Source organism: Erpetoichthys calabaricus, chromosome 11 (genome assembly GCF_900747795.2).
Source record: "Erpetoichthys calabaricus chromosome 11, fErpCal1.3, whole genome shotgun sequence".
NCBI classification, from domain to species: domain Eukaryota; kingdom Metazoa; phylum Chordata; class Cladistia; order Polypteriformes; family Polypteridae; genus Erpetoichthys; species Erpetoichthys calabaricus.
Genome location: NC_041404.2, coordinates 126,616,128 through 126,637,558, shown reverse-complemented (window position 1 = coordinate 126,637,558; position 21,431 = coordinate 126,616,128). Strand labels below are relative to the sequence as shown.

Here is a 21,431-nt window from a genome sequence, read left to right as displayed (position 1 = left end):
TATAATCTTCACCATTCAACCTCACAGTCTTAGACTTCACCTGTTTATTGAAATGAGAAAAATATAATTAAAAAAAAAAATCTTTAAAAGTAAATTAACAAACAATGAAGACTCAGTAATGTGCTTATATTGTTTACTGAAGTGCCTTGTTATATACAATGTTTTTAGTTTTTCTATCTTTAGCTAATATATAAAGGTTCTTAAGAATTTGTACTCTTGAATATGCCACATAAAGTTGTCCATGTGAGAAACAGGCTGTGTCCAAATTGATTCCCACAATTTTCAATGATTGTAAAAGAATTTCAATTGGAAGACAGTAGTTTGCACAATTAATTAAACGTTAAATATGTTATCTATATCAATAAATATTGTAAGTTAAATATCATAGCTATATTTGTTTTATACTTTACCTTTGATTTTGATATGTTCATAATCAAAAAAATAATTTAACTTAAGAAAAATTCCTATATCTTTTTTACAAAAAAAATTTAACACCAACACGTTAGCTACGATGCTGTGAAACAAATGACATTTAGTTCATTAATGAATAAACAAAAATTGGAAAGGGAGCTGCTGAATGTACAAAATATAGGATGTTTATGGTAGATAAAAAGAAAATTGCTTACTTATCTTATATATAATAGATATTCCGTGATTATATTTTGATTAAAATAGGCTGTGTTCAAAGTAGTGTAAAAACGATGGGAAAAGCGAGCCTTTTTTAAGATTTTTTGACAGATTCATTTCTGTTTTGTGGTGTAGTAATATGTTTTTACATGCAGAATTTTTGACGACGTAAAAAAAATGTCAACTAAATTAATATTAGGTTGATTTAATTCTATTACTGCTACAACATTGTTAGGATAAGAATAATACAAGATGAAAATATAGTAAACAAAAACAACATTAAACAACAAACAAATAATACTACAGATTTTTCATAATAAAACTGTCGGTTGCTTTTACGGAGCACACCAGAAACGCTCCAAGCCTCAACTGGATGATAACATAAATACAAGAGCGCAAGATTGTTACAGTCTGCTTTATTTATAAGACTAGCTGAAATACCCAGCATTGCCCGGGAGGACAAATAAAGTGTTTTGTTTTTTTTGTGTAATTGTTTTGAGAAAAACATTTAAAAAAAAAAAAAACACACAACTTTAAAAATAAATTAACAAACAATAAAGACTCACTAATATCCTTGTCTTGTGGTGTTGTATGTATGTTATCATCCAGTTGACGCTCGGTACCGGCCAACTCTGTTTAATTTGAAAAGCAGCAGGGGCGCAGTGCTACTTAAACATAAAGAATGCTGGCAGTCGCCTGCTATATATACTAACTGTGTAAGCCAGCACGGGATCCTAAAAAGTGTCGAAATCGGCAGAACTACTCTGGGCATCTCTCTGCTATGAGGATTTGTGTTGCCGACGTGCTTGCATCGTTTGTGCATTAGCAGTTAAGCGACTATCTTTCTTAGGAGGTTTCCTTTTGCCGGTGTGCAGGCCTTGCTTGCGTATACTCGGAGCTAGAGCCCTCACCCCGACTCTACGTGTCACTTCTGGGCTGGACAGACACACACACTTGCACCCGTAGAACTTTCATTTCAAAAGCAACTGAGGCGCGGTGGTGCTCAAACATAAAGAATGCCGGCAGTCACCTCCAGTTCGCCCTCTGGTGGTCGTTCCAAGTGTCAACTGAATGATAACATGCATGCAAGACTGTAAGATCACCCCCCACCCTACCCAGAAGGGGGTGGGTTAGGGCTGATTTCACCCTAAAGTATTTTTAGTCGACCATTGAGAAACATGTGTACCAAGTTTCATGAAAATCGCTCCAGCCGTTCGGACATGATGCATACATGCATACACACATTGACATATACATATACATATATATATATATAAATATATATATAGAGATATATATATATATATATATAAAGATATATATATATATAGATATATATATATATATAGATATATATATATATATATAGATATATATATAGATATATATATATATATATATATATATATATATATATATATATATATATATATAGATGTATAGATATATATATTTATGGCTGTTCGAGTCACAAAGACAGAATGAGTCCCAAAAATAGTTGGGATGCCAACTCTATTTAATTTCAAAAGCAATAGGCGTGCAGTGGTGCTCAGACATAAAGAATGCTGGCAGTCACCTCCAGTTCGCCCTCTGGTGGTCGTTCTGAATGTCAACTGGATGATAACATGCATACAAGACTTCAAGATCACCCCCAACCTTACCCAGAAGTTTCATGAAAATCAGTCCAGCCATTCAGGAGTGATGCTGGAACATATACACACACACACACTGACTTTTATTTTTATATATATATATATATATATATATATATATATATATATATATAGATGTCATTTGGGTTTTTTTCTAATATTGCTGTTTAATATCAACTAAATATACTGTTTAGAATTAGTAAGTGAGAGAACTAATGGTCTCTGATCAATCCTCTATTTTGTGGTTCACACAAACATTTGCTTCCCTCATCCTCAACATTTTCTTTAGAAGCCATTAGTGTGAAGTAAACAAATTTACTTTGACATTTAAAAACAAAACATCCAAATGAAAAAAGACATGCCAGTGTTACTGAATACAGGTTATTTAGCAAGTTATTAAGTCGGATTGCCAAAAATCTGATTTTACTGGGAGCTGTTGACATAGTCATGATTGTCATAGTCATAGTTATGATTGAAGAAAAAGAAGCTGACAAGTTCAAGACTGTACGTCGCTCATAATAATGTTTCAAAGAAGAATATGCAATATGGCAGAAGATGTTCAAAACAAAATTCTTAAAAAAAATTCTTTTCACTGCAAATGGATGCATCTACAGATACAGTATTTCTATCCTGCACAAATTGTAGTCATTCTACGATATGAATCAGAGAGCACAGTTAAGGAAAATATACTGTTTTGCAAACTGCTACAAACTAACACTTTTGGAAATGGTTTATTCAGCACTTTTATGCAGAGCACAAATGATTGTAATATTGATTTGGGAAAATTCATTGCTATTTGCCTGGATGGTGCCAAGGTAATGACAAAGTGTCAAAGTAGACTCATTGCAAGATTGAAAGAGATCGTGCCCAATGCTACATGGTGTCACAGTTTTCTACATCATGAAGCACCTGCAGAAAAATCCCTACCCTCTGACCTGAATTGTGTGATAAACTCTATCAAAGGAAAAGCGCTTCTGACTTGTATCTTCCGAAATTATGAGAAGAACTGGGATCATTATATAATTTTTTTTTACAACACGGAAGTAAGGTGGCCAGCAAGAGGAAAGATATTATCAAGAGTTTTTCAGGTGAGAATAGAACTTTTGATGTAACAGCAGGACAGAAAAATCGGAATATACAAAATGATATTTTGGAATCCATTTTGGCTTCTTAATTAAGCTTGCCTGGCTGATACTTTTGAACATTTGAATACTCTGAATAAAAGTTTGAAAGGCTGTAATGTTAATATAATAACAGCCAGGGACAAAATCAATGGATTTATAAAATAAAATAATCTTATGGTCAACTTGCAAAAAAAGGAAATTAGATTCATTCTAATATGTTGACAAATTATGGAGGTAATAGCTGTGGATGCTACAATAGATATAATGGTTATATTTTTAAATATGGAAATAAGTCTGCAAAATTTTAAGTAACATCTTTTGGAGTATTTTCCTGAAGAAATGCAAAACAGCAAAGGTAATCAGTGATGGACACTAAATCCTTTTTTTTTTTTTTTTTTTTTTTTTTTTTTTTTGGAAAACTCTGTAGAACTGGCCACTGTTCCAAAAAAAAATATGAAAGAAAAACTTATTCAAATATCTGCAAATGGAATGTTGAAACTTGAATTTTTCTCTCAGAGTAGACCCGTCTTGGATAAAAAGAAAGCAAGAAGCTTTAAAATGTTTTGCAGCATTATATTTATGTAAGCTTAAGTTTTTCATCTATGGGTGCAAATTAAAATGAAATTCAGAAATCAACTTGAACTTGAAAATGATTGGATTGTAAGTATGTCAAATACAGAACCCAGATTTGAGAATATGGTTACAGAAAAGCAAGGAAATATGTCACACTGACATGGGTTTTTTTGGTAATGTTATTTTATTAAATAATTGAAAATATTTTTAATGGAGAATTGTATTACCTTGTGTTGAAAAGGGGCTGCAACCCACACTTTGTATTTGTTTTTTATTTTTTTAATCCTGCATCCAGCAAACTAAGAGTGCAGATATACATTGCAAATTATAGTAGGTATTAGTAAGGTGTTAGGCTGAATGGTATTAGATAAATACTACTTTATTTGTCCAAAGTTAGACATTTAGCTTTTTACAGAAGCTCAAGAGGTATGATAATTACTAACAATACCCCTCAAATACAGAATTTGGTAAAGAAGAAAGCTTCTGATCAGGTTAAAAATGTGAGTGCAATGGCAGTGAGGCATTATAAAGACATTATTCTGTTGGTATAAAGGAGCCCTAGTTGCGTGTCTTTACACACTTCTGTTGAACAATTTGTTGGCTAATAGAAAATTGCACTGGCCATCACAGGGTTATAGAAGATATAAAGGATATTACTGCCTACATTTAAAGAACAAACAGTCTGCTCTGCCTTTTCTTATATAGTTCCTCTTTGTTACTAGACCAGTCCAGCTAGTCATTGATGTAGACCCCTAAGTATTTCTAGTAGTGTATTACCTCCAGATTCACTCACTAAAAAGTGACTATAGTAATGGTTGTGTTTAAAGCAGTTAAAAAACAATAAATTCTAATTTGTCTTAGGTTTTACAACCTTCTAATTGCTTATATAGCAGAAGTGTTTGTTTGAATATTCTTCAATTGACTATAAAATTAATTACAGATTGTCTACTTACTATGTTTAAAAACATGTTACAGGCTTTGAACAGACTTCTCATGCCAGACTTATATTTTGAGCTGCATTTTTTTCTTTTTAAATCTTTTTTTTTTTTTACAGGAATCAAGTGCTCTTATATACCCAGCAGAGGTTTAGCTCTAGATTTATAGGCATATTTAGTATTCCAGTAAACCTGCTTGAGTGCTCTGATCAGTTGGACACTTGATATATTGATCAAAATTATGTGTTTTCCATGCTGTAGGCTTAGTCACAGTTCAGTCATAGTTCAGTTGTGTATGCATTGTAGCATCTTAATTCTTTGTGTTCCATTCTTGTAGAGATTATTCAAAATGTAGATGGTTTCATATTTTGTTATATTACAGTTTATACATTTAATTTTTAATGTGCATGTACAATCCTTGATTCTATATTTTAATGATACAAGGAATAATTTTATGGTGAATGATTTTCATCTTGACTTCTTATAGTGATATATTGCACTTTTTTTCTATCCATCATAGTTCAATGTCAAGTTTTATTTTGTATTTTATGACTTATGAAAAGGCCTGTCCACCTATAAAAACTGTCATCAGCTAATACTATATGAAGTAGTGCATAATTTTCTATTCAGATTGTTTTTAATAATTTTATTGTCCTTAGAGGACTCTCATAATGTGTCTGTTTCTAAGTATGAGATATAACTGCAGGGAGTAATTCTACAACTATGAAAATTACAAGCCCGAAAACATCTGGAGGATAGGCCAGGTGTTGCTCGTGTAGAACCACTAGGTAAAACTGTAGTAATATATTTCTGTTTAATATGCAGATGTACAGATAACACAGAAGATCATATTATTCCTACAACATTATTTTCTACACAGGTTATCCTGATTATAAAGACTATGTAACTACAAATTGCACTGGCCCAGTTACAGATGACAGCCCACTTTTCGGTCTTGATTGTGAAATGGTATGTATTGGCTTTTGTTTTAAAATCTGGCTTTTTTCCTTTAACTGAACCAGTTAGATTGAATTATTGTATCTGTTCGTGTTTTGCTTCACATTAATATTTACTGTAATACATCAGAGTAAAAGAAAAACCTTCAGATGTTTGCTCAACAGTACAGGAACTCTACTGACGCTTGACAATCTACTGTCAAAATGTGTCTCTTCCTTGCTTCTTTACTCTAGAATAGCTGTGGATTAAGTTGGTTTGAGAATATTATGTTATTCTCTTCTCATTATTGTGCCACTTCTAGACTTGACCCAAGTATGGAGATTAAAGTATGTGTATATCATTGTTCTTATAGTCACTGCAATACAGATATCCAATATGCTTTAAGCGTGAGTAATAAGAAAATATAGTAAAGAACAGATAAAAACATTTTATCTCTTTATTCTAAAGTCAAATTAAAATTAACCAAGACTAGGTAAGTGAATGATTTTTGTATGTTATCTATACACTGGAACAGCACTAAACATTAAAATCATAATACTGATTTTACTTTGTGTTTTACCGTATTGTCGTCCACTCTTCCTTTTATCATTTACAATGCACCTTTTACAAAGTTTTTACTTGATGTAAATATTATATGGATGATTTCTTCATGATTTATTGCACTTAAAGGGGAACAGTGACGTTTTTTATCTTTTAATAGTGGGAGCTTTGAAAAGGCCCATCTCCTGATATGCCCCTTTAAACTCAAAGGAAGTAGAAGACTTGTATTCATGTGACCTGAACCATACCCTTATTAACAAGATGCCAGTGATAAATACAGTATGTGTCTGCCATATTTGTGCTATATAAGTCTGCTTTAAACACAAACATATGTACTGAAATACAGCAGGCTTTCATGTTAAAATCAGCTGTAATTTTTATATTTCTCAACCAATTTTTGCAAAGGCTTTGTTATAATCAGAAGACATGTCTGCACACTGAAAGGCAGTTTTTTCTGTTTATATGGTGCATTATTTGTAGAATGTTTATTATTAATGGGTGCTGGAAAGAGTGATGGTTATGGCCCCAGGAGGTAAATATATTACGTTTTTAATTTGTTCAATTTTAGATAAAGAAGCAATTTTATCACAATTAGATATTATTGTGGTCAAATGGTAGACAGTACTTTTTTGAATTAGACACTTCATACATTAATCAAAGTGTATGCTTCAGTTATGAATACTTATCTGAACTAATTGAGTTATACTGCCAACTGTGAGAGGTCGCCCAAACCCCATCAGACAGACACCAATATAAGTACAAAACACACACGTTTAGTAAACGTACAGTTAGGTCCATAAATATTTGGACAGAGACAACTTTTTTCTAATTTTGGTTCTGTACATTACCACAATGAATTTTAAATGAAACAACTCAGATTTAGTTGAAGTGCAGACTTTCAGCTTTAATTCAGTGGGGTGAACAAAACGATTGCATAAAAATGTGAGGCAGCTAAAGCATTTTGTTAACACAATCCCTTCATTTCAGGGGCTCCAAAGTAATTGGACAATTGACTCAAAAGTCTATTTCATGGGCAGGTGTGGGCAAGTCCGTCGTTATGTCATTATCAATTAAGCAGATTGATTTAAGCAAGTTGATTTGAGGTGTGGTGCTTGCATGTGGAAGATTTTGCTGTGAACAGACAACATGCGGTGAAAGGAGCTTTCCATGCAGGTGAAAGACGCCATCCTTAAGCTGCAAAAACAGAAAAAACCCATCCGAGAAATTGCTACAATATTACGAGTGGCAAAATCTACAGTTTGGTACATCCTGAGAAAGAAAGCAAGCACTGGTGAACTCAGCAACACAAAAAGACTTGGACGTCCACGGAAGACAACAGTGGTGGATGATCGCAGAATTATTTCCATGGTGAAGAGAAACCCCTTCACAACAGCCAACCAAGTGAACAACACTCTCCAGGGGGTAGGCGTATCGATATCCAAGTCTACCATAAAGAGAAGACTGCATGAAAGTAAATACAGAGGGTGCACTTCAAGGTGCAAGCCACTCATAAGCCTCAAGAATCGAAAGGCTAGATTGGACTTTGCTAAAGAACATCTAAAAAAGCCAGCACAGTTCTGGAAAAACATTCTTTGTACAGATGAAACCGAGATCAACCTCTACCAGAATGATGGCAAGAAAAAAATAGATAGATAGATAGATAGATACTTTATTAATCCCAAGGGGAAATTCACATACTCCAGCAGCAGCATACTGATAAAGAACAATATTAAATTAAAGAGTAATAACAATGCAGGTATACAGACAGACAATAACTTTGTATAATGTTAACGTTTACCCCCCCGGGTGGAATTGAAGAGTTGCATAGTGTAGGGGAGGAACGATCTCCTCAGTCTGTCAGTGGAGCAGGATATTGACAGCAGTCTGTCGCTGAAGCTGCTCCTCTGTCTGGAGATGATACTGTTCAGTGGATGCAGTGGATTCTCCATTATTGACAGGAGCCTGCTCAGTGCCCGTCGCTCTGCCACGGATGTCAAATTGTCTTCTTGCCTTCCTCACCAGTTTGTCCAGGCGTGAGGCGCCCCTCTTCTTTATGCTGCTTCCCCAGCACACCACTACGTAGAAGAGGGTGCTTGCCACAACTGTCTGATAGAACATCTGCAGCATCTTATTGCAGATGTTGAAGGACGCCAGCCTTCTAAGGAAGTATAGTCAGCTCTGCCCCTTCTTACACAGAGCATCAGTATTGGCAGTCCAGTCCAATTTATCATCCAGCTGCACTCCCAGGTATTTATAGGTTTGCACCCTCTGCACACAGTCACCTCTGATGATCATGTATGGAGTATGGAGTATGGAGAAGACGTGGAACAGCTCATTATCCAAAGCATACCACATCATCTGTAAAACACGGTGGAGGCAGTGTGATGGCTTGGGCGTGCATGTCACTGGGACACTAGTGTTTATTGATGATATGACACAGGACAGAAGCAGCTGAATGAATTCTGAGGTGTTCAGAGACATACTGTCTGCTCAAATCCAGCTGAATGCAGTCAAATCGATTGGGCGGCGTTTCATGATACAGATGGACAATGACCCAAAACATACAGCCAATGCAACCCAGGAGTTTATTAAAGCAAAGAAGTGGAAAATTCTCGAATGGCCAAGTCAGTCACCTGATCTTAACCCAAATGAGCATGCATTTCACTTGTTGAAGACTAAACTTCAGACAGAAAGGCCCATAAACAAACAGCAACTGAAAGCCGCTGCAGTAAAGGCCCGGCAGAGCATTAAAAAGGAGGAAACCCAGCATCTGGTGATGTCCATGAGTTCAAGACTTCAGGCTGTCATTGCCAGCAAAGGGTTTTCAACCAAGTATTAGAAATTAACATTTTATTTCCAGTTATTTCATTTGTTCAATTACTTTTGAGCCCCTGAAATGAAGGGATTGTGTTAAAAAAATGCTTTAGTTGCCTCACATTTTTATGCAATCGTTTTGTTCACCCCACTGAATTAAAGCTAAAAGTCTGCACTTCAACTGCATCCGAGTTGTTTCATTTAAAATTCATTGTGGTAATGTACAGAACCAAAATTAGAAAAAAAAAGTTGTCTCTGTCCAAATATTTATGGACCTAACTGTAAGTCCCATTACAGTCCCACACGAAACACCCCTAAACATGGGCCTTTCAAGCGTCCGTGGGACGCCTTTCTTCCCTCTGTCGCTGAAGCTTCGTCCACGTCCAGCTCCCAACTCTCGCTTCCCGACTGTAGGAAGGCGGCCCCCTTTATAGTCACCCGGACGTGCTCCAGGTTCTTCGCTGACGTTCTTCCAGCAGCACTTCCTGGTGTGGCGGAAGTGCCGCATGAGGACCTGGAAGCACTCCGGGCATCACTGGAAGGTCCTTCCTCCCCTTCCTCCACCTTCCCAGGTATGGCGGGAAGTGTAGATCTCCTCGGCTTTATGAGGCTTGGGGCTCCCCCTGGCAGTAGCCACAGGCCCTCACGGGTTTGAGCCTCCCTGCAACTTCCCCGTGGTCCCCTGGCTATCCAGGGCGGTTGCCCCCTCATGGTCCGGGGGACGTATAGATCCCCTCCCGGATCTTCCAGGCGTCACGGCTGGGTCTAGCCCCCAGCCTCCTGCCACACAACATAAAGACTACATGTAGTGTAGCTTGTATACAAGTTTTTAATTTTTCATAGTTGACTTTCAAAGACCTAAAAAGCTGACGAGAAGCCTGGGAGAAATGATTGCGAGGTATCACCAACCAATCTGTAATACAGAAAAGAAAGTTTTTAATGCATTTGTCAAAATTCTGGATCCAAGCTTAAAAATTCCAAGTCATAAAAGCTGGATGAAAATTACAAAATGAATCTTTTAAAAGTATTGGTATCAGTATTGTTATTGTTGATATTACCCTTGGTATTACTTGGTATTGGACTGAAAATAAATTCAGTGGTATTGCCCATCCTTTTCTTGTACTTCCTGGTAGTATTAAATGGCGGGTTAGGAGATGGACTGGTTATGCCCAGTAGTTCACGCCACCACATTCATTCTTTGGATTTGAGTTCTTCCACCAACTTAATACTAGATATGTCACTGGTTTATCATTCTGTTGATTTTTCTAGGCTTTTTGTTTTCTGCTGGTTTATATTTTTTATTTTAAATTTTGAAATATTGGGACAGTAATTTTGTGTCCCTGCTTAGTTTTATACTGTTCCTACTCCTGGTTCCTTTAGTGTTTTTTGTATCCTGACATCAGCAGTAAAATACATGAGTGAATTTTTCATTACAACATCTAAATGTTTAATGCACATTAAATTAAATTCCCATTATGCACCTCTTAAAAATGTTTATTTTTGCAAAACCAATAGTTTCTAGCACATTGTCAGTTTCAGTGGCATGCAAACCTTTGGGCACCCCTGGTCAAAATTTCTGTTACTGTGAATAGCTACGGAAGTGAAAGATGACCTCATTTCCAAAAGTAATAAAATGACACATTTCTTTAACATTTTAAGAAAGATTACTTTTTTTTTAAATAACAAAAAAGGACCCAAATCAAATGTTTGGCCACCTTACATGGTAAGTATTTAGTAACTCCCCTCCCCCAGTTTATAAACACTTTTTTGTCGACCAGCTAAGTGTCTTTAAATTCTTATTTGTGGAATTTTCGCCGATTCATCCTTCAAAAAGGCTTCTGGTTCTGTGGAATTCTTGGGCTTTCTTGCATGAACTGTTCTTTTGAGGTCTATCCACAGATTTTCAATGATGTTTAGGCTGGGGGACTGTGAGGGCTCTGCCAAAATCCTCAGCTTGTGCCTCATGAGATGATACATTTTTGGATTTTGAGGTGTTTTGGATCATTATTCTGTTGCAGAAGCCACCTTTTTTCCGTCTTCATCTTTTTTTACATACATTTCTCTCTACCATGGAAATGTTCCACATGCCGCTAACTTCAACACTAGCCTAAAGCATGATCAATTCACACCCATGTTTAACAGTTTGAGTGGTGTTTTTTTCATGAAATTCTGTGGCCTTTTTTCTCCAAACACCAAACATTGCTTTGCATATTGCAGCCAAAAATGTCTATTTTGACTTCATCCCTTCTACGGGTCTTGTTTTCAAAGTGCATCAGGCATGCTTATCATTTGCAAACTTATGAAGAGCTGTCACTGCATAGTAGAAAAGCACACCACCAGTCCAGAGTCTGCTAAATCTTCCTGAAGGTCTTTTACAATCAAACAGGAGTTTTCATTAGTGTTTCTAGCACTCTTTTGGGCAGTTCTCTCAGAAAGTTTCCTTGGTCTTCCTGATCGCCACCATTCCTGTTAACTACCATTTCTTAATTACATTACAAACTGAGGAAATGGCTACCTGAAAATGCTTTGGTATCTTCTTATACCCTTCGCCAACTTTGTGGGTATCCATCCATCCATTATCCAACCCGCTGAATCCGAACACAGGGTCACGGGGGTCTGCTGGAGCCAATCCCAGCCAACACAGGGCACAAGGCAGGAACCAATCCCGGGCAGGGTGCCAACCCACCGCAGGACACACACAAACACACCCACACACCAAACACACACAAGGGCCAATTTAGAATCACCAATCCACCTAACCTGCATGTCTTTGGACTGTGGGAGGAAACCGGAGCGCCCGGAGGAAACCGGGAGGACCCGGGAAGTGAACCCAGGTCCCTAGGTCTCCCAACTGCGAGGCAGCAGCGCTACCCACTGCGCCACCGTGCCACCCAACTTTGTGGGTATCAATTATTTTATTTTTCTGAGTACTAGGCACCTCTTAGAGGAGCCCATGGCTGCCAGTTGTTAGGACATGGTTTGAGGAGTCAGAGAATTTATATAGCTTAGACATTTGCATCACATAGCCTTTCCTAACCATGAATGTGAGCAAGCCATAGACCTAACAAGTTAAGTAAGGTCTGAGGCCTTGGTAAAAGGTATCTGAGAACTCTTAAGAGTTTTGAGTGCCCAAACTTTTGCATTGTGCTCTTTTTCACTCCACAATTGTACAAAATAAATATAATGCACTAATCTTGCTTAAAATACTGAAAAGAATTTTCATCTTTAATTTTTGCCTTTTAGAAATCAAATCATTTTCTACTCATTTAACATTTCGCAGTAACAGAAAATGTGATCAGGGTTATCCAGACTTTTACATCTCACAGTAAAAGAAGTGATCAGAAACGTCAGTGATTTCAGAAAACATTAGAATGTTGAATATTTGCTATCCATGTCTGCTGACAGACTCCACACACGTTTAGTCGTGTGACATGTTTACTGTGGTGCTTGTCTTGTTGCATCAAAATCCTTGTGTTGAGTAATGCAAAATACATAATTCGATATTTTATCTGAAAATAGAGGATGCCACTAAACATTATTTAATATGCTTTTATCTTGTACATTTTCTGTTACTTTCAAATTAGTAGTAGTATTATTAGTGCCTTAATGGTTTTTTTTTTTTGTTTTTTTTTTTTTAGTGTGCAACAGACAAGGGAATGAAGTTGACACGTGTCTCATTGGTGGACAACAACGGGCAGTGCATAATGGATGAACTTGTGAAACCAAAGGAAAGGATTGTTGACTATCTCACAAAGTATGGCAGTAAATTATGATAACTTAAATTGATGATAATAATTAACATTAACTGAGTTTATCCACTGTAGACAAAGCATTACAAAACATTACTTATTATAAACACAAAAATATTTGATGTAAAATGTTTCAATCAGAATCTTTACATTTTTTAATTATTCATTTGGATGTGTTAATACTTAAGATATATGCAAAACACTAACAACTATCATAATCATTTTATGGAAACAGCATATTATGGAATGAAATAACTAGTTATTAATGGGTTAATTCTGCTGTGAGAGTTTAAGTAGATGTGTGCTGCAAAAGTCTGATATCAGATGAACATTATTATATTGTGAGTAACAACATAAAAGTTACAGCAAGAGATACTTTTAATATTATAAACGTCCTAAAATCTTTGAGGAATAGCAGATTTATTGAATCCCAAAATGTTCAAAGTTCTATGTAGAAACAATGGCCCTTTCCCACAAAGAATTCTGACATATTACACTTCTTCCATATGCCTATTTTTGGCTTTCTGGTACATTTTTCTGTTGTCACTCAATACCATTTTCATCCTCGTCTTCTTTGGGCTCCCCTTCTTGTCCTTATTTTCCATTTATCCATGACAGATTGTTTGTTCCCATTTTATCCTTTATCTCAGAAATTATTACCATCATGTAAATCTTATCTCCGCTTTTGTTTTTCTTTTCTGAAGACTCCCTTTAAAGGCATAATGGGAGTCAGCACCCATAACATTTTCTGTTCACCCTTCCTGCCTTTAGTGAGTCTGCACTTTTATATATTTTTCACACATCAACCTAAACAATAATCTGAATAATAATATTCAATAATAATAATATAATCTGAATAGAAACAATAATTTTAATTGTACAGTATAGGTAAAAAATGTGACCGGTGAAGTAAAGGAGAGACTGAGGGAGGGAGATGGTCGAATGTATTTCAACAACAATAATAATAACATTTGCAATGTTTGCTCTATGACACACAACAAACATATTAGCAGTCATATTAACTGCTTAATGATATTTTTTATTGGATTTTAAGAAAGGTTATTTCCAAATATTAAGCTGCTTCCCACCTTCAGACATTGCAAAATTGTTGAAATGTACTGTAAATAACTAATAGGTATTCACAGGTTTTCTGGAATAACTGAAGCTCTACTGAAGCCAATAACAACAACTCTCCAGGATGTGCAAAAACAATTAAAGAAGCTTCTGCCCAGCAATGCTGTTCTTGTTGGTCATTCCCTAAATTTTGATTTGCAGGCTTTGGAGGTATGTAAGTCACATATTGCATGATTTGTTTTAAGTGTGCTTTTCCAAAGATAGTTGGTAGAACTATACACGTATGCTGCAAAGTTCTTTTTAATTAATCCTGTTTGCCATAGCCCCTTATGTTTTTCTTCTGATTCAATTCAGAGGCTTGAACAGAATACTATTCATTCTTGTTGTAGATGTGGGTCTCAATTAAAAGTTTTGTTCATCTCGTTCTCTTTAATAAATAATGTTGTTACGGTCTTGAGGGGGAACCAAGGCAGAACAATTGAGGCAGTTCTGAGGAACTAGATATTTTAAGTCTTACTAAACAGTGTGCTTTGTGTTTCCACATGTATTAAAAGCTAATTGTAGTTTACTGTTGGTAAATAAATCAATTTTGTATTAAGAAGTCCAAATTGATGGGAGCATTCCAGTATTTCATTGCAAATAACTGGAAGCAATGTAAGCTGTCCAGTTTGTTCAGTAGTAATATTTATTGTACATAATTATTAAAGAATTTATTTTAATTTGCAGATGACTCATCCATATATCCTTGATACCTCATTGCTTTTTATTCGCAATTTTGGCAGAAAATTAAAGCTGAAGTTCTTGGCAGGAGCTGTGCTGGGGTAAGGAAGATAGCATTTACACAAAGCAATGTAGTGCATTCCTTGGTTTAATATTTAACCTAACTTTTGTTTACCCATCCTTTATTTTTGTACATTAGGTTTGAACTAGCATATATGAGTAAACTACATCAATTACCTTGACCAATGAGCCTCAAGATTTATAAAGAAATAATAGTTTACTAATAACAATAACAGAATTCTATATTGTAGTATAGAAGCTTCAGTGGTAGAGTTCAAAATGAACAGATATATGGACAGATGAAGTAGCTGTATATCCATCCATCCATTTTCCAACCCGCTGAATCCGAACACAGGGTCACGGGGGTCTGCAAGTAGCTGTATATTCTGTTCAAAATACATAATACCAGTCAAAGGTTTCAGAACATCCCCCGTCCATCCCAAACCAGAGGAAACTCGAAAGGAACAGGTCTGTCAGATTCACAGCCACAACAGAATTAGAAGAAAAGTTTCTGAGAGTCAAAACCCTGTGTAATAGGTTCCTCACTGGACAAGTTGCCAGACCTGTTCCTGTCAGAGTTTCCTTCAGTTTCCAAGTTCTATTTTAATGTATAGGAAGCTGTACTCGCTGACACCTTGGCTTTCTTTGCAGTTTCTTTAAAGCATAAATACTTTTAAGGATTATAATGGTATGTTTGTCTTCTTTGTTAAATGCCTTTTTCTTACAATTATGACTGCAATATACCAGAGGTGTCCAACTCTGATCCTAGAGGGCTACCGTGGCTGCAGGTCTTACTTTCTCCCATCTTTATAATTGACCAGTATCTGCTGTTAATTGACTTATTTTCCCTTCGTTTTAATTGCAGTGTTTTTTAAGACTTGTTTTTCTAACTTGATTCTTTTTTCCTTAAATCACAGCTAAGTAGAATGAGATGTGAAGTGAGCCAACATACGACCAGCTTAGTCAGGGCCTCAATCTCTAACCACTTTCTTAAGAAGAACCTGATTCTTGTTGTTCATTAAAGCCGTTATTTCATTCTATGCTTTGGTTGTGCTCTCAAACTACCACAGCAGGCATTTCCAAAACAGTTGATTTTCTTCTTTCTAAGAAAACTGTCAAAATATTTTGTAGATCTGAGAAGATCAACATTACTAAGAACTTCACCTTATTTGTGGGTATTGTATGATAGACACAAGTTAGCTGGTCTTCTTTTGGCTTATTTTGTATCTCGTTATTGTCTGGCAGCTAATTAAGGAAAAAAATTAAACAATTGAGGCAAAATAAGTTGATTAGCAGGGAAATACTGGTTACTAAATTTTAAAAAAATGGTTAGATGAAAAACTGCAGCCATGGCAGTCCTCCATGATTTGAGTTTGACACCTCTGCAATATACAGTGTATATATGTGTGTGTGTGTGTGTGTGTGTGTATATATGTAGTGGAACCTCGGTTCACGACCATAATTCGTTCCAAAACTCTGGTCGTGAACCGAAGCAATTTCCCCCATAGGATTGTATGTAAATACAATTAATCCGTTCCAGACCATACAAACTGTATGTAAATATTTTTTTTTTTTTAAGTTTTTAAGCACAAATATAGTTAATTAAACCATAGAATGCACAGCGTAATAGTAAACTAAATGTAAAAACATTGAATAACACTGAGAAAACCTTGAACAACAGAGAAAACTAACAGTGCAATAGTTTGCGCTACAGCGCTACCAACCGCTGGCTAAAAACACTTTTTTTTTAATGAGTTTTAAGCACAGGGAAAAAAATGAACATTTAAAAAAATCTGTAATTTAATAAGCCACCAAAAAAAGTAACATTGCAACAATGCACGCTACGAACCGATCGCTGTAAACAGAAATTAAAACAAAATGAAGCCCAGTGCATTCTTAACTGCCTTCCTACCTTATGCGTCCAGCCCTCTCTCTCGCGCTGCCTGTGAGTGCGTCTCTATCTCTATCTCTCTCTCGCGTTGCCTGTGAGTGCGTCTCTCTCTCTATCTCTCTCTCATGCTGCCTGTGTGTGTGCGTCTCTCTCTCTCTCTCATGCTGCCTGTGTGTGTCTGCGTCTCTCTCTCGCGCTGCCTGTGTGTCTGCGTCTCTTTCTCTCTCGCGCTGCCTGTGTGTGTGCGTCTCTCTCGCGCTGCCTCTATGTGGGTGTGTGTCGCGCGCTCTCTCTTGCTCGCTGCACAGGAAATGCACAGGGAGAGACTGAACATGTACAAACCGAAAGGGAAACTGGCTTGTTTGTATACCGAGTGTGTGGTCGTGAACCGAGGCAAAAGTTTGTCGAACTTTTTGGTCGTAAACCGATTTTGTACGTGTACCAAGACGTTCGTGAACCGAGGTTCCACTGTATATATATTGTAACAGTAGGGGGCGCTACCGCTCCCTTGAACCCTCAGGTACCACGCCAAACACCAGGTAAAAGTGCAATACTTATTATTTTTATTATAACAATAATGTGCACTAAGCACCCTCCACTCCACATACAATAAACAATACTACTACAATTCTCAATCCCAATCCTCCTCTCCCAGATACTTAGCCACCCTTCCTCCCAGCTCAGCGTCTGGGCTTTCCCAAGGTCCTTTTATATTTCCTGACCCGGAAGTGGTTCCAACCCTGCAGTCCATGATTCGTTATCACTTCCGGGTCAGATAAAAAGTCCTTTTCTTCATCCCGGAAGCACGTCGTTCCTTCTGGCCATGTGATCAGGATGTACTTCCGGGTTATATGGCACGTAGCATTCCCCAAGCCTCCCTACAGTGGCTCCTGGTGGTCCCAATGGTATCCAGCAGGGCTGTTTATAAAAACTACATGGTCCATGAGGCCCTGCTGGAATTCGGGGAACCTCCATACTGCTAGGAGGGCTCCATCTGGCGGCTTGGAGGTGTGGGCCGGAATATATGGCTGGCCATCCCTCACAGTACATATATAATATATTTGCAGCTGGAGATCCACAAAGGGAGACAAAATGAATCACATATAATAAAGTTCTTTTAATTCCTGAGCTTTCAACCCCTGCCAGGGGTCTTCATCAGAGGATAATGCTTAGACTTACAAGAATCAAAGGCAATATATAGCAAAACATTGCGGGGGGGGGGGTATTGGGTGTACAGTTTATTTATTATGAACATGTTCTTCTTAAGTTTGCATATGCTGGATTTATGTCCAAGTGTCTGTTGATGGCGTTCTCATTTGATAGCCAACATTCGGCCAACTCTCTGGCACTTTTAGTGCTGGCCTTAAATTTTACTTGTACATTGTCCCAGTTAAATGTATGTCCTGTTGATTTAGTATGCGTGTAGATCAATGAAAGTGAGTCCTTTCTTCTGACGGCGTTGCGATGTTCCTGTATACATGTTGCGATTCTTTTTGAAGTTTGTCCTATGTATACTGCTGAGCAAGAACTGCATGGAATGCTATAAACTGCGTTTCGTGTTTCTGCTATCGATTTCTTGTTTTTAGCATTAAACAGGACCGTGCGCAGATTGTTCGTGGGTTTGTGTGCTATTCTGACGCCTGACTTGGCCAGGATGCGCGCTGTACCTTCAGACACCTTGTGGTGATAAGGGAGTGAGTGCCAGGTGGGGTGGGGGTTCTGATTCAATTCAATTGTTTGCTGAGTTTTTGGCGTCTTCTCTGTAAGCTCCGATTAATCCAGCATATGCAAACTTAAGAAGAACATGTTCATAATAAATAAACTGTACACCCAATACCCCCCACCCCCATCACACTGACTTAGCCACCCACCCCCCCCTCCACGTAATGTTTTGCTATATATTGCCTTTGATTCTTGTAAGTCTAAGCATTATCCTCTGATGAAGACCCCTGGCAGGGGTTGAAAGCTCAGGAATAAAAACTACTTTATGATACGTGATTCATTTTGTCTCCCTTTGTGGATCTCCAGCTGCAAATATGCAAACCGTATCACAGACCTTCTCTTCCATATATATATATATATATATATATAGTGTATTTTTGCATATCACTCTGCTGAATACTGGCTCAGAGGGCTTTCAATTATTTAGATTTGTAATACATTAACAGCACATAAACACACATTTTTTGCAATTACATTTATACAAAAAATGGTTAAAGAAGCAAGTCAAATGGAACCTAAATCGGAAAAAAATAAAAATACACAAATAGCACCATGAATAATTTAAAGGAAAGAGATAGTGAAAGAGAAAAGAGGTGCCTAGTTGGGCTAAAGGGACAAAGCAAAACATAGACCCCAACATTAACCATAAAAAGAAAAAAACATCACTGAACCATGCTTGGGCAGTCCCTCACTAACCCAGAGGCAGCTGACTACTTGTTGATAATAGTACTGCATGGCCTGTTAATCCAGTATACAAAGAGTTCCAAAATTACTTAATTGTAAAAACAGAATTTTCAGAGGTTGGGGTGAAGAGAATCTAAAAAAAAATTAGTGCCTCTTACTGTGTATTTAATGTAAATTCAATTAATAATATAAACAAATAATTACAATGTAAATTATATTAATATTATAATTGAGATATGGACAGTTAACATTGCAAGAGAGGAAACCCTAAACACTGCTTTACAATTTTCCTAGACAAAATAAATCTAGGGCGTTCACAATCAGTTGTAACATGTATAGTCACAGTTTTGCAGATCAAGAATAACCAGTGCCCAATCTCCCCCACATGACCATTCCACATTTTTATAAGTATGTGCTAGTCAGTGTAATAAAAAAATGGGTTTAATCCTTATATCATTAAATTCTCAAGCTTTTAGTATTTCAAGGAACACTTTCCATTGGCAGAGGAAGTAGCTTGGCAATGTAACAGTGACACCAAGTACCACATCAGAAAACAAACAAAACAAGTAGTCAGTAAGAGTTCATTTTGATTGCCAAACTTTTATTTGTGTGCAAATGACTAACAAACAGAGTTTTGAACAGCTGATTGGCAGCTCAAATGAGCACTTGCTAGTAATGAGTCTTTAGCTTGGATTTGAATGCTAAGACCATTGTGGCATTCCTGATTCAAAATGGCAGGTGATTCCAAGTATATTTTTGCCCAAGCCATTTGCAGCTTCATATGTTAGAAGTATTTTAAATCCACCGTAAAACATTCCTAGGAGCCAATGTAATGACTTAAGAACAGATGTTGTGTGGTTCCACTAATGAATTCCTCAGTTTAATTTTGAATTAATTGATGACTACAATTAGAATGATTTAATTAATAGCCATTGCAGGCAATTCTACTAGGAATGAATGTACAAATTGTCTTCTATGTCCAGAAAGTTCCAATAAGAAAAACTTGAATTTATTGTGCACTGAGTACTATACTGAATCCACATGAATTAAGTGATCTGTAGTTATAACCTGCTGTAGTTTCCCGCCATAGAAGTTGAATAAAATAGCTCGTAGGAGATAACCTTGTAGCTCCTTTATGGCAGGCAATCACTGAGCCACCCAACTGCACTTCAGTTGGCTAGCTCTGCTCACATGAAGCACTTTTGCTCAACGCTGTAGATTGATCAAGCCCTATTTCTTCTGAGCACTACTAACTGCCAGTTTAGGAAATGGTTTCTATCTTTCCACTCCCCACAGTACTGCAGCTCTTAAACAAAACACGAAAAACATACACATATTCTGGAACACAAAGACACTCGAACAAAGATGACTAAACAATCACTAAACAAAAAGATAAACTAAAATCAGTCTTCTTTAAACCATTTCACCCCCCAATCCAATAAAATTGAATTCCATCCAACAGAATATAGACACCTAGTTAGGGCACAGATTTTAATTTAGGTAAAATTATCAATAGGTGGCATGCATAAAAATCCATAGAACTCCCTTATATATAATTGCATAGTATTTGCATACAACCTACACACATACTCCTGTACACTTTAAATCATCTCAAGGTTACTTTTAATACCTAAAATGTAAATGGGATTGCTGTTTGAATGGCTTTTGTTTAAAGAAACACGGGCCAGCACTTGCTGAGCTTGCTAACTAAAGTAATAATCAATAGTCTGCATAATTTGCACCAATTGATAACATTCTATGTTGTCAATATTAAAAAACAAAAAGTTATTGCATGCCTCTACTCTGAACTCATTTACACAGTTAATTAAGGACAAAACAGGAAAAAATAATTTGATTTAAAGGAAGAATGGAGTTGAACATCATCTGCATATAAATGCAGTAAAGGCAGATGTTATGTTTACTAAAAAGATCTTCAGGCAGCAGCATGTAATTGTCTGTTATGGACAACATATTTAACAATGAACTACTAACATCATGTTTCTGTACATACATGAAATTAATTTGATAAATATGAACTTCAGTTAGTGAAGTCAGTTAGTGGAGGGAAGTGCATGATTTTCAAGGATATTTAACCAGAATACAATGGTGAGTAGCATCAGCCATTGCATTTAAAATTAACAGCATAAAACGTGCAGATTTTTCTTTCTGAGATGATATTAGAATGTTATTGACAAAACAAGTTAACACTGTTTCTGTACCATGGTCAGTGTGAAAGGACTGAAACTTTAGTAGTAAGTTAAATTTTTGAATAGTTATTAAGCACATCCATTATCCAACCCACTATATCC

At 36.6% G+C, this 21,431-nt stretch overlaps 1 protein-coding gene across 1 annotated transcript in view; it reads left to right on the top strand.

Moving 5' to 3' along the window:
* Positions 1 to 21,431, top strand: part of LOC114660893 (RNA exonuclease 5-like) — a 56,365-nt gene that overhangs the window by 8,483 nt on the left and 26,451 nt on the right. The window contains exons 6-9 of the mRNA XM_028813875.2: positions 5,792 to 5,880; positions 12,861 to 12,976; positions 14,117 to 14,255; positions 14,772 to 14,866. Coding sequence (XP_028669708.2) covers positions 5,792 to 5,880; positions 12,861 to 12,976; positions 14,117 to 14,255; positions 14,772 to 14,866 — 439 coding nt within the window. The remainder of the gene's footprint in view (positions 1 to 5,791; positions 5,881 to 12,860; positions 12,977 to 14,116; positions 14,256 to 14,771; positions 14,867 to 21,431) is intronic.